The 15418-nt window shown below is 39.4% G+C and overlaps 1 protein-coding gene across 1 annotated transcript in view; it reads right to left on the bottom strand.

The window, feature by feature from the left end:
* Positions 1-15418, bottom strand: part of tjp3.S (tight junction protein 3 S homeolog) — a gene marked incomplete at its 5' end in the record, with an annotated part of 47221 nt that overhangs the window by 3348 nt on the left and 28455 nt on the right. The window contains 14 exon segments of the mRNA NM_001086093.1: positions 8312-8361; positions 8706-9011; positions 9138-9238; positions 9347-9557; positions 10394-10464; positions 10554-10649; positions 10835-11022; positions 11103-11322; positions 11482-11590; positions 12852-13008; positions 13588-13678; positions 13765-13829; positions 13941-14046; positions 14989-15157. Of these exon segments, the coding sequence (NP_001079562.1) occupies positions 8312-8361; positions 8706-9011; positions 9138-9238; positions 9347-9557; positions 10394-10464; positions 10554-10649; positions 10835-11022; positions 11103-11322; positions 11482-11590; positions 12852-13008; positions 13588-13678; positions 13765-13829; positions 13941-14046; positions 14989-15157 (1940 nt within the window).

Below are 15418 nucleotides of genomic sequence, written 5' to 3' on the forward strand. Positions count from 1 at the left end.
CCAGATTCTGCCAAGTGGGGAGTGCTCTAGTTACTGCAGTTCCTGCAAAATGCTCAGGTAAGCTAAGCCCTGGAGGCACGAAGAGGATGCCGGCACTCACCCTGTCTGTTCAGAGGCTGTGTGCCAATGCGCAGGATCCGTCCCAGTTGGCCGCAAAGTATCGGCGGTGGCGAAGCACAGGGGATGTTTGGAGAATGGTGCGCACAACCGCGTATATCACGTAGACGCCTGTTGCCATAACAACTGGTGTTCGCGCGCTACCTGCTACTTCTCCGGCGGCGGTGACGTCATTTTAAGGAGCATCGCACAAACTCGCTGCTGATCAGCCTGTGCTAAGGGGTACGGCATTGTTCTGCGACAGTGCATGGCTTACAGAAGTCACATGGGTGCTTCAGATTGGAGCAGTTATATGGGCTCAATAAGCTTTTTTTTGTTCTTCTTTCTCCATTGCTGGGCAGTATGTCAGTTCCTCAAGCACTAATTGACCTCATTCAAGATATGCCTTCCAATGAGCCTAAGCCTAGAAAGTCTAGAGCTAAATTGAAGATACCTAAAAAGGCAGAGCATGAGCACTCTCCATCTGCTACAAACCCTAATGCTTTTCCTATGGCAGAAACTAATCCTGCTGCACAGTCTGCAGTGCAGGTATAAGGTTTAGATTTAATCACTGATCCTGGTCTACTACAGCCTGATATTGCAGAAGCTTGGCCAGGTACATCCCAGATCAATCTATAACAAAATCAACTATCTGACTTAATCAGCTGGTTTAAAACAACTGTTCAGAAATCTATAGAACACCAATCTAATCCAAGGAGAAGGGCACGGTCACCTTCCACATCGGATTCAGAACTTTCTTCAGGGGAAATACCAGGAGGTCAGCAGTCTCCAGATTCAAACGGTGATTCAGATTCTAGTTCAGGGGATGAGTTTCCCTCTTATGTTAGCTCAGAACAAGAACGCAGGCTTCTTAGGGATATGCTCGTAACTTTAGAAATTAAGAATACAGCTGAGCCAGTTTCCAAAGCTGACAAAGTCCTTGGTATGCAAGTTAACAAACCCAAGTGCTTTCCAGTATTTAAGTCCATTAATCAAACCATTGATTCTGAATGGCGTACACCGGAGACACGCATGAATCTAAGAAAGAAGTTCTTCACAAAATTTCCAGTCTCTCAGGAATTTGGGATCAAGTGGGACAAACCTCCCAAGGTAGATTCAGCAATATCGCGCTTATCTAGATACACAACTCTTCCAACAGAAGATGCCACGACATTCAAGGATCACATGGATAAATGAATGGAGAATAATCTCAGAAGACGTTATGTTAATGTAGCGGCCACTTTTAGACCAGTTACAGCAATAGCTGGATTAGCTCGTACAACAAAATTTTGGACTCAGGAGATTCTGAATCAGTACGAACAAGATACTGTACTACAGACTGAACTAGGACGTATTGCTACAGCTCTAGATTTCATGAGTGAAGCTGCCATGGAGATTATTTGTTTATTAGCACGGGCATCCCCTAACACGGTTGTTGCTCGCAGAGCTCTGTGGCTACGTCACTGGTCAGGAGACAATGCCTCGAAGGGTAGACTCATAGCCCTTCCATTCTCGGGGGAGCATTTGTTCGGGCCAGAATTAAAACAAATTATCACTGATGTAACAGGGGGGGAAGAGTGCATTTCTTCCTTAGGGGAGAAGGTTCCGCCCTGAGACTAGACAACAGAGAGAAAAAGAACCACATATCACCTATCGCAAACAATTGCTATCACCGACACAGTCAAGTCTCAGATCACATGGTGGCTAAACAGTCACAATTTGACCAAAGGCCGCCTATGGGCACTTCCTCCATGGTGGGTAATCAGCACAGACGCCAGTCTCACAGGCTGGGGGGCCCACATGGAGGGTCTTTCTTGTCAGGGCAGGGGGTCTCAGGAGGAAGCGAGCCTGCACATAAATGTCTTGGAGCTCAGAGCAGTCTACAACGCAATAAGTCACTGGTCTCCTCTGTTAAAATCAAAGCCGATCCGGATTCAGTCAGACAATGCAACGACGGTTGCTTACATCAACCGTCAGGGAGGAACAAGAAGCAAGAATCCCATGATGGAGGTATCCAAGATCTTCGAGTGGGCGAAAGACAATGTTCCTGCCATCTCAACGATGTTCATACCGGGAGTGGAAAACTGGGAAGCGGATTATCTCAGCAGAAACACCATAGACCAAGTGGAATGGTCACTCCACCCAGAAGTGTTCCAGGCCATAATAAACAGGCTAAGTATTCCAGAGATAGATCTTATGGCATCTTACAAGAACAACAAGCTGCCCAGATATTTCGCAAGGTCAAGGGACCCGAGGGCAGAGGCCATAGATGCCCTGGTGATTCCTTGGTCATTCAGCCTAGTTTACATTTTTCCACCCATTCCGCTTCTGCCAAGAGTGATCAGAAAGATAAAGAACGACCAGGTACCAGCAATATTAGTTGCACCAGACTGGCCACGTCAAACATGGTATGCAGATCTAATATCAATGTCAGTGGCCCCCCGTGGCGGCTGCCATTGCGACGGAATCTATTATCCCAGGGGCAGGTATACCACGAAAAAGTGGAATTGTTGAAGCTGTCGGTGTGGAACTTGAAGCCCAGATTTGGAAAGCTAGAGGGTTCCAGGAAGAAGTAATTGGTACTCTACTCAAGGCGAGAAAGCAGACCACGTCTAAAGCGTATCAAAGAATTTGGTTAGTTTTTCAGATGTGGTGCAAAGACAACGGTTTAAGGTGGCAACATTGTTCAACTCCTCAGTTTCTCAGCTTTTTGCAGAGAGGGCTGGATAAAGGTCTTGGCCTCTCCACCCTGAAGACGCAAACGTCGGTACTGTCTGTTCTGTTTCAGTTCCAGTGGGCCTTATTACCAGAAGTAAAACAGTTTTTCCAGGCAGTAATGCATATCAAGCCACCGTTTAAGGATCCGACACCACCTTGGGACTTAAACTTAGTTCTCAGGGCTTTGCAGCGGGAGCCTTTCGAGCCTCTACGGTCGTGTGATATTAAGTTCCTCACATGCAAGGTAACTTTTCTGTTGGCGGTTTGCTCAGCAAAAAGAGTTTTGGAACTACAAGCTTTATCAATTAAGGAACCATGGTTAATATTTTACAAAGATACGGCAGTTTTTAGAACACCAAAGGGGTTCCTACCAAAGGTTGTATCTGGATTCCACATTAATCAATAGATAGTGGTTCACTCTGCTCAGAACCAAAAAATTATGCAGAACACAAACTTCATTATCTCGATGTTGTAAGAGCATTACAGATTTATGCCAAGAGGTCCTCTTTTAGGCGCACAGAGGCTTTGTTAGTCACTTATGGAACCCTAAGAAGGGGGTTAGGAGCCTCAAAACGAACAATCGCAAGAAGGCTAGTAGATACCATTTAATTTGCCTACAATCAAGCAAACAAACCAGTACCGTTTCGAGTGAAGGCACATTCTACCAGAGCAGTAAGCACTTCATGGGCACTGCAAAATATGGCATCACCGGAACATATTTGTAAAGCGACAACTTGGTCTTCAATCCATACCTTTACCAAGTTCTATAAGCTAAACACTTTTGCTTCTTCAGAAGCCGCTTTTGGGAGAAAAGTGCTCCAGGCAGTTGTTACTGCATGAGTTACTACCCTCCCGGTCTGGGCACAAACTGCTTTTTACGTCCCCAGACGTCTGCACTGACAGAAGGGCCGCCCTGGGAAAAAGGGATTTTCTTACCGGTAAATCCTTTTCTCCCAGGCCAGTACTGTCAGTGCAGTAAGTCCCTCCCTTTTTTGTTATGGAGGTGTTGCTATTGCCAAGGGTCCTTTCGGCCCAGTTACCGGTTATATTTTGTTTTGAATGCTATTAATTCTAGCCACTAATTTATGTGATGTATTTCTGTTACCTGTGTCTGCTCTGCTTCTAGCTTTAGAACAAGAAACTAGAGTGGGAGGAGAGTTATAGGGGAAGGAGGAGTTACAGTTTTGATTCTTTTGTCCTGCCTCAGAGGGGATCAGAGTTAACCCCAGACGTCTGCACTGACAGTACGGGCCCGGGAGAAAAGGATTTACTGGTAAGAAAATCCCTTTTTGGAGTAATTTCAAGCTTTATGCACTTTTCAAAATTCTTAATTTCCAACATTTCTTTTCATTACAGCATGGTTCTTGCTTTAGACAGTAATCAAACCACATTCAAACTTTGGCCTGGACACCCCTTGGAAATCATGGTCCTTCTATAGCTCATGTAATGAGAATAGGGAAATATGGGTGTTTTAATCATTTAGCCATAGTTCCAAATATATCTAGGGCAGCAAATAAATCCATAGCTAACTTGGGCCCCCACCAGGAGCGTGCATCCACATGCCAGTAAAATACATGGCAGTTGGCAACCCTTGCTATAAGTATAGTGTTCCATAGTGTCTTCTATTATCTGCTGATCCTGACTTGTGGGAGGTAGCCATATGCCACACGTCTATTCCTTCCTTTATGCAGTAAACCAAACCCTGGCAGTAATGAATGCAGAAAACATGGCAACTCCTAATGTTATATTCTAAAAACTAAGGAGCAAATTTAATTTGAATTCAAATGCAGAATTTGATATATATGCCTCTATGTGCTGCACTTAAAGGCAAATTCAAACTTTCCCCTTTTATAAATTAGGTTTGCAAGTGTTACAAAATATTTACAACTGTTGTTTTTGCTGATACTGCATATTTGTAGAGTACAAAAGATATGTTGTTTCTAGAGGCCCCCAAAGTGCAAGTCAGGGCTGACATATTTGCCCTCACAAAAAACAATTGGTGTTTTGTGTATTGCAAATGGTCCTAAGTAAGGTAACCACAAGGTCTAATATTTCTTTAAAATGCACATTGAAAATAAATCACAATTTGTAATAGCAATTTAACGTGAACCATGGATTTTACAAATTAACTCTTTACATACACAAACACTAGTGATGCACCGAATCCACTATTTTTGTGAAAGATTCGGCCAGAATTTTTTGTTACTTCCTTGTTTTGTGATACAAGTCACGCAATTTCCCTTCCCGTAAATTAGGATTCGGATTCACTTCGGCCGGGCAGAAGGATTCGGCTGAATCCTGCTGAAAAAGGCTGAATCCTGGCCGAATCCCAAACTGAATCCTGGATTCGGTGCATCCCTAACAAACACCCTAGGGATACTGTCATGGGAAAAATTTTTTTTTTCAAAATGAATCAGTTAATAGTGCTGCTCCAGCAGAATTCTGCACTGAAATCCATTTCTCAAAAGAGCAAACAGATTTTTTTATATTTAATTTTAAAATCTGACATGGGGCTAGACATTTTGTCAATTTCCCAGCTGCCCCAAGTCATGTGACGTGTGCCTGCACTTCAGGAGAGAAATGCTTTCTGGCAGGCTGCTGTTTTTCCTTCTCAATGTAACTGAATGTGTCTCAGTGGGACATGGGTTTTTACTATTGAGTGCTGTTCTTAGATCTACCAGGCAGCTGTTATCTTGTGTTAGGGAGCTGCTATCTACCCATTACCTTCCCATTGTTCTTTTGTTTAGCTGCTGGGGGGAAAAAGGGAGGGGGGTGATATCACTCCAACTTGCAGTACAGCAGTAAAGAGTGATTGAAGTTTATCAGAGCACAAGTCACATGACTTGGGGCAGCTGGGAAATTGACAATATGTCTAGCCCCATGTCAGATTTCAAAATTGAATATAAAAAAATCTGTTTGCTCTTTTGAGAAATGGATTCAGTGCAGAATTCTGCTGGAGCAGCACTATTAACTGAGTCATTTTGAAAAAAAAATTTTTTCCCATGACAGTATCCCTTTAAAGTCATGTAACAAACAGAAGGAAAAAGTAATAGAGTAGTACATTGTTTCTATTGCACTTCCTTTCTTCCTCTGCAGCTAATTTAGTGTTGTTAACTATTTCTGGTTTGTTAGGTTGATTCCATCTCTTTTCTAACTCAAATGATGCCCTTTTTCTCTATAGAAATATCTGATGGTAAATTAAGTTATCACAGATATCTTTTTTTTTAAAGTGTCCATTATGAGATCTGAGAAGAATTACCCTCTACTTCCATCAAGCTTAGCCCCTTTAAATGGATAATATCTCTCTGGTCAACAGTACTCCCTGTTCCACGTGGCATAATCTTGTAAATATCTCTCCTTGAAGACCTGTTTTACCATATGCCTATTACTATATTGTAGACCATTGCTTAACTGATGACATATAATTCTGTGAAAACAAATTAAATGCTTTAATATTCTTTCATTCTTTTGTGGTTCAGCATAATATATACATATATAATAGTTTCACCATATTGTCATTCTTCCTTTTCTCAAAGGGCTTCTCCCATTCTACAGTAGATGTTAATATAGCCTATGCCCTGTTGCTAAGGGTGCTTACTACAAGGGTTATATGCATTTTGTTCAGAATAATAGATGTGTGTTTAAAAAAGTTAATAAAGCTCATAATAGCTTGTATTTCCGTACATGCAAATGCATTGGGAACACTGCACATTCTATTCCAAATAAAAACATTGTATGAACTGAAAAATGTTTAAAAATGTTGCTTTCCTTTGAATCACTGAACTAATATTTAGTTGTATAAACAATGTTTCTGAGAACTGCTGCATATCTGTGTTGAACGTCTGGCGCCTATTACATTCCATAATTCTTCTGCATTTCTTGGTTTTTGCCTCAGGAACAGCATTTTTGATGTCACCCCACAAGTTTTCTATTGGATTAAGGTCTGTGATTGGGCTGGCCACTCCATAACGTCAATCTTGTTGGTCTGGAACCAAGATGTTGCTTGTTAACACCCATTTCAAGGGCATTTCTTCTTTGACGTAAGGCAACATGACCTCTGCAAGTATTTTGATGTATGTATTGATGTATCCATGATCCCTGATATGCGATAAATAGGCCCAACACCATAGTATGAGAAACATATCCCTAAATGATGCTTGCGCCACCATGCTTCACTGTCTTCACAGTGTACTGTGGTTTAAATTCAGTGTTTGGGGGTTGCTTAAGGGGTGATATGATAACTATGTATAAATATATAAGGGGATCATATAATAATTTCTCTAATACTTTATTTACCAGTAGGTCTTTCCAGCTGACACGAGGTTGCCTATTCCAATTAGATAAAAAGAGGTTCCGCCTAAATATTCAGAGGGTTCTTTTTACAGTGAGAGCTGTGAAGATGTGGAATTCTCTCCCTGAATCAGTCGTACAGGTTAATATTTTAGATGGCTTTAAGAAGGGGTCGGATGGCTTTATAGCAAGGGAGGGAATACAGGGTCATGGAAGAAAGCTCATAGTACAAGTTGACCCAGGGACTGGTCCGATTGCCATTTTGGAGTCAGGAAGAATTTATTTCCCCCTCTGAGGAAAATTTGAGAGACTTCAAATGTTTTTTTTTTTTTTTGCCTTCCTCTGGATCAACTAGCAGTTAGGCAGGTTAAAATAGAGTTTAATAGTTGAACTTGATGGATGTGTGTCTTTTTTCAACCTAACTTATTATGTCACTATTTATGTCTGACAAACTGTCTGTGGCCCCTACACCCAAAAATAACAATCTTGCTTTCATCAGTCCACAAAATGTTGCACCATTTCTCTTTAGGCCAGCCAATGTGTTGTTTGGCAAATTGTAACCTATTTTTTAAACAATGGGACTTTACATGGACTTCTTGCCGATAGCTTGGCTTCACATAGGCATCTTCTAATTGTAACTTTACTCACAGGTTAACTTCTGACATTCTTTGATCTTCCTGGAGCTGATCAAAGTCTCTCCATTTTGTCAATTGTTCATTTTCTGTTTTCTTTCTCGTCTTTCAGGTTTTAGTTTCCATTTTAAAGCATTTGAAATCATTTTAGCTAATCATCCTATCTTTTCTACACTTCTTGTATAGTGCTTTTCAATTAAAGTACGCTGTTCTTCTGAACAATGTCTGGAACTAATTGAACTCCACACTGTAATTATTTTGAACAAGCTATTATTATTTTAAACAAGCCTCAATTAATGATTCAATTACACTGAATCAGTAGCATGCATGTCATGACTGTTGGGTCTGTTGGTTTTTCAATTACACCTACTAATAATTTATTTGCCATGTAGAATATAATTTCTACCAAAAACAGTCATTCTAGGTTAGTGATGCTATTATTCTTAACACAACTATATCTGATTCTTAAAAATCTTCCTAATTAGCACTTATATCCACCCAATTTTCTTAAACTTAGCTATAACTCCGCTATAAAAAGCAGATATTACACTATTATGCCTTTTACATTTACTTACCTGTTAATGGCATTTGCACTCCACTGGCCTTGTGGCTGATTTTGAGATTCCTGCAAGAAAAAATTCAAGGGATTAGGTTTAGTGTGTTTCTGGAGTCTTAAACACAGTTAAAAAAAAAACACACACACACACACATTTTAAACCCAAACACATGACTGCAAAATAAGTTTTATCCCAAAAGTAAGGGATGTTGTAGGGCCTGAGGCCACAAGAGGTGGCCTTCCCCAAATCTTACTGAACTTAACATATATTTAAACATATCTATTAGGAAATATCTATATGTGTGTCCTTCTAGGATTCTGTTTAGGTAAAATGTTCACAATACATCAGTTGGCACTTTTTGAGTACTGTTGCCATCATTTGATAGTAAAGAACTTCTGAAGCTGGAACTTACTTCAGGACATGGCTTGTTTCCATGGAAGTTGTCTCTCTCAGGTAAAGATTGATCTTTGTACTTTGAAGGATATTCATCTGGCGATTGGGCTCTGTAATATGTTGATTGGTAATCTGGCACTGGTTCAGAAGACCTGGCAAGTGCTGGTTCTTGAATTTCTTCTTCCAGTTCCTGGTCAGTATAAGCTCCTCCCTCAGCATCGGTTTCATCATAGTCACTGTTTGCACGGCTATCACAACTGAGGTAGTCATTGACTCCAGCTGTGGACTCATCCAGGAGATCCAGTGGCTCTGTGACTGTAATCTCCTTGATTAACAAAATAAATTGTTTGCAACATTAGATTAGGCATGGACCACCTATATCATTGAACCATGTTCTGCAGATTTTTTGTTTTCATTTCTTTGTATAACACATCAGTTAATAAAGCTTTACCTTATCTTCTGTCGTCCATATCGGTTTTGTCTGCTCTGTCTGAATAATTTCTTTCAAGCTGCGAAGCCATGAGTCACTTGCTCCACTCAGATTTATTGTGGCTGCAAAAACAATAAAACCCACTGAAATCAAACCTATTAACCAAAAATATACAGGGCAGCAAAAGGCTACGGTGAAAAGGATTATAGCAGAACATATCTTCACGTTACCGGTGAATAGATGAGAGTAGTTCTTGCGCTGTTTAACAGCTTGTGCATACAAACGCCTCGAACTTTTTCTCGAGTCAGGAATCAGCCATTTCCTCATGGCTTTTACTCCTTGCCTGTTCTCAGGGTTACAGAATACCACAATAGGATAGAACTGCATGTAATTAAGATGTTCTACAGCTGTAGGAGTGATCTCAAGGAGTGCATGCTTATTCTGTGGAAATAAAGTAAGAAAACCAATGCATAAACACGTTTGCAAGCAATCTTAATTAAAATTAAATTATTGCTATGTAAGGCATTCCAGCAGGAAGTCCAGACATATACTCTATTATGGCAGAATTAAAGCTCTGTTTGTGACCCCCGAATTATCAAAAGGAAATATGCACTACTATATTAATAAACATGGAAACCACAATTATATTGTTACAACATACAAAATCCTTGAAGGTTTTCCTTTCCCTTGGCAGTCATCTTCCTTTTAGAGAACAGTGCAGTTAGGTTTCCTTCCTTTGTAAGACAAAGTATATATACATATATATGATTTGAAAAGGAAATCTTGCTGTTCAGTTTTCTGATATGACAGAATTGTAAATAGGGCCACTTTGTAAAGTATGTCTACATTTACACAGCAACTATAATTTCTTCTTAAATTAAAAAGCAATCTGGGTACATTCAGCAAAGTTAGAAGCCACTACTGTATTTCCTTCCAGGATTCTCATGTGCACACCTTCATAGGTCATTGGAAATAAATAAAATAGTAGCTGTGAACTCTGCAGCATTTACCCCAGGCCATCTACTTGATCTATATATTTTTAGTTTTTTTTTTTTTTACTACAGCTCTCACCTTGGAATTTAAACTGCTACCAATTCATAGGCATATTGACCTTCGCACCAGACTTTTAATGAATGTCAAATCTTTTTGGTGTTTTTTGGTCTAGTTATTAAATGCCATATCATATTTAGATAACGTAACATAGAAAGGTGAATAACTGAATAACAATTACAATTCTACAACTCTCCTAACAACTAATACTAGTAAATACCCCTCACCTTTCCAGCAATTTCCTTCACAATATCCAGTTTAATGACCTTAGAGGTCTCTCCATCTCGTGTAACACTCTCTAAAATTAAAAGAAAAAAAGTATACATGAGTGTGTGTGTAAATTTTAGATTTAAAGAAACTACATTTGACAATTACATAAAGGCTCACCTGCAGCCTCAAACTCTTGGGGCAAATCTGCACAAAGCTTTTGATGTGCAATATCTGTGATTGGACCCATTACAACTACAGGCCTTTTAAAGCTTGCTGCATGGAAAACAGAGACAAGCAAATGAGTGGTACATACTGTATAAATAAAATATATGAAATGCAGATTTACAGCTTTTGTAATATTAGACAGAATTGGTAATGAAAGATGGATTAAAAAGAGAATAAGAGCATAAGAGAATGAATAAGCACCACATTAAAGGTCATTGAGACACTTTGCTAACCTTCCCGAAGCACCACTCTTTCATATGGTGGATATTTAATTTTCTTGCTCAGTGCAGTTAAATCTTCTCTACTCTTCTTTAGTAACTTCTTAGCTCCACGCAGGCCCCTTAATTTCCAAAACTCTGCCCTCTGTCCACTGTTGCTCTGTGGCTTTAGGACTGTCTCCAAACTGGCGTACTGCTCTGCCCTTCAAAACAATAATGGAAGGAGGAGGTAAGGCATGGGTTAGCTAAGTAATAGTACAGTAATAGTAAAAGCAGACATTACCTGCTGCCATTTGGTATTATTCCCTTTTGCATCTCCCTTAAATCCCTGGCAACGCGAACAGCTAGCCAGCTTCCCAGCTTCCCACGATACATAGTGTCTAAGACATGAAATATTTCTCCTCGAGTGAAACTCAGACCAGATGGAGCCTCTGACTCATAGTCGAAGTGTGTACGGATATAAAAGGAATCTCCAACACTGGACTTAATCATTTTTCTGTAAACTGTAACATAAAATAATTAAAACCACCACACTTCTATATGAATATGAAATAGGGTTACATAAACAAAAGAGCTATTTTATATATACATATTTTTATTCTTTTGGCAGGCTGACATATACAAAAAGTTAGCACGCATGAAATTTTTCTGTTCCGACTTACTGTCCTCTTTGCCTTGTGTAAGGAATATTACATCCTCATTTTGTGGAAGACCCATTAAAAACTGCACAGCATCCTCACGGGTCAAGTTATGGAAGCTTGTACCATTCACCTGAAAGCACAAAATATGTATAATCTGTTACCTTCTCAATGGAGATCACAATAATCAGGGTATCTCCAATCTCAAAACAGACATTGGGGCCCATTTAACATAGGAATGACAATTGCAAAGAGCCACCATAACCTTGTACTTACAGCCAGAGACATGCTGTACTGGTCTCTTTGGAGCTTGCACTCCATATCAACAGCATGCATTCACAAGTTACTGACACACAAGCAATGTTGTAATCATTAGCAATAAGCATATAGTAATAAGCATACAATTCAGGAGTCCACCACCAACACTTTTGGGGTCTATTACAACAAGGAAGGCACTCCACAAACTACTAAAAGAAGAAAGTCTGCAATCTCCATTTTTCAGCATTTTGTATAGTTACTCTTCCCCAGAATTGCCACGGGTCTGTGAGCTCTGTTATGAAGCACAGGGACCTGAGACTTTCCTGATGATTATAGCTCTGCTTCTATTCATCAATGCTGTAAGCATGAGGGGTGGGGGCACCTGGTATTTGCACTTCATGTCAGTTTCCTCATGTCCAACATGGAAGGTAGCTTGCAAAAGTGCAAATACCAGCTGCAATTGACCTGCAAACTAATCCATAATGGAGCTGCTGTCTCAATGACTATACTATGTTTGGCAGAAGTGTATACATAGGGGAAAAGAGGCACTTAAAGGGATGGCTTAGCTGCACCTCTGGCACTTTGCTCTGTACTTCACACCTGATTTTTCTGGCACCAGATGCAGATCTCAGCCAGGCCCGGAGAACAAGTGCTACCTGAATGAGCACCTGAATGTACTCCTGTGTCCTTAGAGCTTTTGTGCTTCTTTCCCTATTCTCTGTAAATGACCTCATTCGACTTTATTAGACAAAAGGTTGGCGTTAGACTCATGTAGGTGTTACACTAATTTTTAATGTTCAGATTTGTTGGTTGCAGACCTTATGTGCAGATATGGGAATGCAAGCAGAAATCCATTTGTAAATGTAACATATGCATTTGTGAAACAATAAGACAATAATAGGTTGTCCAACATTCAAATTATAGCACATGGTTTTATCACCAAAGGTTATGACTACATTTACTAACCACTTTTAATACAGTGATAAAATGCATAAACTATGATGGACACTTAATCCTCCAAACCATTGTCCATAAATTATTTTCTTTGAATAATTTGTGCTAAAACTGAAGTTTTGTGCATTATTATGTAGAGTAGTGAAATAACAGCAAAAAAACCTAAGGCAAATAAATATTACCTGAAGGATCTGGTCACCCTCTTTAATTCCTTCTCGTTCTGCAGGACTCCCTGCCTGTACTGCAGCAACAAATATTCCCACATCATTTCCACCTGCAAGACGCAGACCAATGCTCTTCTCTTTCATGAACTGAATTAAACGAGCATCAGGACTGTACCTTTGGGGAGAAGTAAACTCGGTTAAAAATAGAGCTGGTAAAAGACAGGAAGAGAATCAATAACTAAATGCAAATTTATTTAGTGGTGGCACTCTCTGGATGTTTGTCAATGTCACTATATCTATGAAATTCAAACAGGAGCTGCACACACAGAATTTGTTGTAGGTAAATAACCCATTTGTTCAGCCATTACCATTTCAACATTTTGGAGAGTCTTCACTTCCCTTTTTCCTGAGGTAGGGAGGTGGATCATTGAGGTAGTAATGATTAAATAAATTGGTTAGGTAATGAAATTTTCTCTGGTGATCTCTGCTTTCAAACTTTTGAATATGCCCCAGTGTTTAAAATAAGCAAGCACAGACAAATTAACTTAGCTCTAAATAATAGCTATACAAGATGTATAACTATTACACTTTGCATAATTTTATTTTATAAATGTCTTGTATAAGGCAGCTATACAATAAAATTATGCAAATTGTAATAGTAAAAGAAAAAGTGAAAACTATGAGAAAAAAGTGTTGTTTACAAAAGATTAGGGAGTACAGAACAGTAAAAGTGTAGTCAGATTAAGGGAGATACCCTGCTCTCAGGTCTTCTTTCAGGTTGTTATTGGGATTTGCTGACTCCTCTCTGTATGTGGACACCACCTGTGCTTCTTCATTATGTTCTGCTGTGGGAATTAGCACAATCATGAAATCATGAAAGATGCTGTAAATTAGATGAGTTGTTTAGAAAAGCATTTCTAGGGAATCTCACCATTCTTAACTACAGGATTCTCCATTTTCTGCACAACCTCTGATCCATTCAGTCCATTTTCTTCCCTGTATTACAAATGAAAGGAAAATTTATGAATGAGAAATAAATTAATCTTGAGGTCTGCTATAAGGGTGAAAAGGAATATGTAACTAAAAGCAGAAATTATTTTGACTTACGAGGCACTAATATCACTCTCAGATGAGCTCTTCTGTTGATGTGCTGGAGGGGGTGGGGGAGCTTCAGATGGTGGCAGGGAATCATCAGAACCTATTTCAGAAATATCTGTAGAAAGAAGGGCATGGGCATCTAGGAAAATTGACACAGCAATGAAAAATGCATATACTTCTCATACTTCTGTGCATTCTGCTCAGATTTGATACTACCTTAATGGTGAAAACACACAGAGCTACTAGTAGCAGCTACTTGTTATAGCATGCTGAGACTTGCCTCTGCTAAAACACAGAGACAATTTTCAGTAAATTATCAGCACTATTTTTATAGTCATGACAAGTAGCTGCTACTAGTAGCTCCATGCATTTTCAACAATAAAAAAAAAAAATAACAAAGGTCCCACACAGCTACTATTGCTGCAACTTGCTCCAATGTAGCCATCTGCTGCAAACAGAAGACACAGTGCTGCGTGGAATTACTAGGTTTTAAAATCGTTACAATGTATATTATTTTAAGTAGCCGAACAGTAGTAGTCAGTATAAAAAAAATACCCAACCGAAAATGTCACAACCATTGTGGCTAACAGACCCCCATAATTGTACTAAAGTAGGAATAGATGTTTGAATTGTCTAATAGAGCCAATCACACAATGTTTTCCCCCTATATTGTATCAATGCATGAGGTAGTTGTATTCCATGTACACTGCAGCCTTATACAGATATATTTAATGTCCTGGCCACTCCCACTAAAATAAAGATAACGTTTTAAAATTGTGCTTGAAAATATTCACTTTACTCGCACTCAAGAATCACAAAAAATCTGGGCAGGATTGGTGGTTACGTTTATTAACGTCACAGTACTTTATTTAATTTTTATACTGTATTCTGATGTAATTTAACTACAATTTTATTATGTAAAAAACTATTTCCACGTTTCCAATCCCATGGAGCAAATAATCACCTGGGAGACAAGGCATAGTCTAGAAAGATAATCTAGAAAGACTATGATCGTGTTGTTTCTGATAATAATACAATAGATCTATTCAACTCTTACCCTCTCGAGAAGAGCTTCTTTCCTCACTTTCACTATCTCTCACTTCTGGGATGTTAACCAGGAACTGACGATTGTCTCTCAAAACAGTTAGGGTAAGTTTGCCTCTTGACTTCTCAATGAGTCGACGAGTGTCAGCCAATGACATATTCTCACTTGTCACCCCATTAATCTAATGGAAGAACAAATCACAGTCCAGTGAGTATCCGCACTACAAGGCAACCGTTTTTTCAGCATATATAGCCGGGGTGCATGGTTAAAATATATATAACCATTTATTCAAGGAACCAGCACTCCCATGTAAAACTTCAAGTATTTATTGTGTTGTACCAATGTCCAACGTTTCGGGTCCTTGCTAGGACCTGTTTCAAGGATATATATATCTATATATATCTATCTATCTCTACGTATGTATATCTATCTATCTACATAT

The sequence above is a fragment of the Xenopus laevis genome, chromosome 1S (genome assembly GCF_017654675.1).
Source record: "Xenopus laevis strain J_2021 chromosome 1S, Xenopus_laevis_v10.1, whole genome shotgun sequence".
In the NCBI taxonomy this organism is placed as follows: Eukaryota; Metazoa; Chordata; class Amphibia; order Anura; family Pipidae; genus Xenopus; species Xenopus laevis.